Source organism: Egretta garzetta, unplaced genomic scaffold (assembly GCF_000687185.1).
Source record: "Egretta garzetta isolate BGI_Z169 unplaced genomic scaffold, ASM68718v1 scaffold264, whole genome shotgun sequence".
Lineage (NCBI taxonomy): Eukaryota > Metazoa > Chordata > Aves > Pelecaniformes > Ardeidae > Egretta > Egretta garzetta.
In genome coordinates, this window is record NW_009259685.1 from 5,636,069 (window position 1) to 5,637,787 (window position 1,719).

The window sequence follows — 1,719 nt, forward strand, 5'->3', positions numbered from 1 at the left end:
GGGCCACAGGCTCTGTCATGCCCCTTCTCTCCCATAGCAAGCAGGGCCCCACAGGCATTTTATTATGAGGGAAAAAGAGCCACATACAGAAACACAAAAGTACATATTTTGCTCTATTTCGAGACAAGACAAGTGCTGCAGCCCCTAGAAAACGTTCTGGCGTCCCTGTGGCCAGGAAGTAAGTGGGTGCTTCACACGTGTACAGTCATTTCCAAGAGAAAGGAGATGTTTTCAAGCCCTGAGGTGGCACAAGGAGGTGGCACTGGGCAGCACTGAGCCATGGGGTGAGGACCACCAGCTGCGGAAGAAGTCTGGCTCTGTGGTGGCAGGTACAGTGCTGCAGAGAAGTTGCTTTCTGAGACACCATGGCCTCTCACACCCAGACCACGGTGGTGCCTCAGATCCCGAAAGCCCCTTGCCATGGGGAGTGGGCTCTAGGGCTTCACCACAGCCTCCTTGCTGTGCCCGTCCTCCAGCCGCCAAGGGCAGTCAACATAGCGCAGCGCCCCACTGACGGGGCCACGCTTGGCAGGATCTAGGGCCAGCAGGCTCCGCAGCAGCAGGGCTGCCTCAGCCGTCAGGCGTTTCCAGTGGCGGGGCAGGTCCTCCTCCAGGCCCGTCTCCTGCCACAGCATGAAGTCCTCAAAGAAAGGGTCATCTGGCAGGCTCTGCTCCCAGGGGAAGTAGCCAGTCAGCAGGCAGAAAAGCAGCACACCGAAGGCCCAGGCATCCAAGCTGGTGTCAATGGGCACCCCCTGGGCATCAACGGTGTTGCTCAGCTCAGGGGCAGTGTAGGGGATTACGCCAGCCACCAGCTTGAGCTTGGTACCCTTGGGCCGCGTAAGCCCAAAGTCAGTCAGCTTGATGCGCCGACACTCAGGATCAAAAAGCAGCACGTTCTCAGGCTTGACGTCACGGTACACGAGCCCTCGGCTGTGGATGAACTCCAGTGCACTCACGAGCTGCTTGGCACACTGCTTAGCGGCTGGCTCGGGGATCCCGTCCTGCACAGGGAGAGAGGCAGGCAGTACAGCACACGCAGGGCACCTTTGCAGCCCTGCCAGCTGGGCTCTCACCCGTGTCCTCTGCACCGGGGAAGACCTTTGCATTTCTGGTCTTACAAGACTGAAGCTGCTTCAGTGCTGTAGACCCCAGAGAGACCCACAGCCCATTGCCTTTTCCTCCCTCCCTCCGACCCAGCCAGGCTGCACAAGGGCCAAACGCTACAGTCCCAATCCCCATGGTCTCGTGGCAGCACTCACCCGGGGTTTGATGATAGAGATGAGGTCTTTGTGCAGTGCTGGTTCATAGAGGAAGCCATAGTACTGGCTGGACTCGATGGCAATACCAAACATGCCGATGATGGCAGGGTGGGTGGCGAGGGAGAGTGCCACGCAATACTCATACAGGAAGGTGTGCAGCTTGGTACTGGCTTTGGGTAGCAGCTTGAGAGCCATAGGAGTCCCTGGGGATGGGGAGAGTGGGTCAGACTCCCCTGAAAGTTACTCACACCGAGGCCAGACAGAGAGAGCACTGAGAAGCCATGGGTCTGGACACTCACAACCACAGGGAGGTCTCTGGCCCAAAGCTTTGTGTGGATATATCCTGCGGACACCAGATCTTGGAGCAGGCACAGCCACTGGTGTTGGGTTTGAGCCAGTCAGTGCCTGCGCAGGACCACTGGGCAGAGCAAGGGGAATTCAGGCTATGTGGGCCCAT

The 1,719-nt window shown here is 58.5% G+C and overlaps 1 protein-coding gene across 1 annotated transcript in view; it reads right to left on the reverse strand.

Annotated features, from left to right (window-relative positions):
• Positions 1 to 434: 434 nt before the first annotated feature.
• The window catches only part of LOC104126210 (serine/threonine-protein kinase SBK2), a 9,699-nt gene continuing 8,414 nt past the window's right edge, over positions 435 to 1,719 (reverse strand). Inside the window, 2 exon segments of the mRNA XM_009638757.2 lie at positions 435 to 1,004; positions 1,263 to 1,465. Of these exon segments, the coding sequence (XP_009637052.2) occupies positions 435 to 1,004; positions 1,263 to 1,465 (773 nt within the window).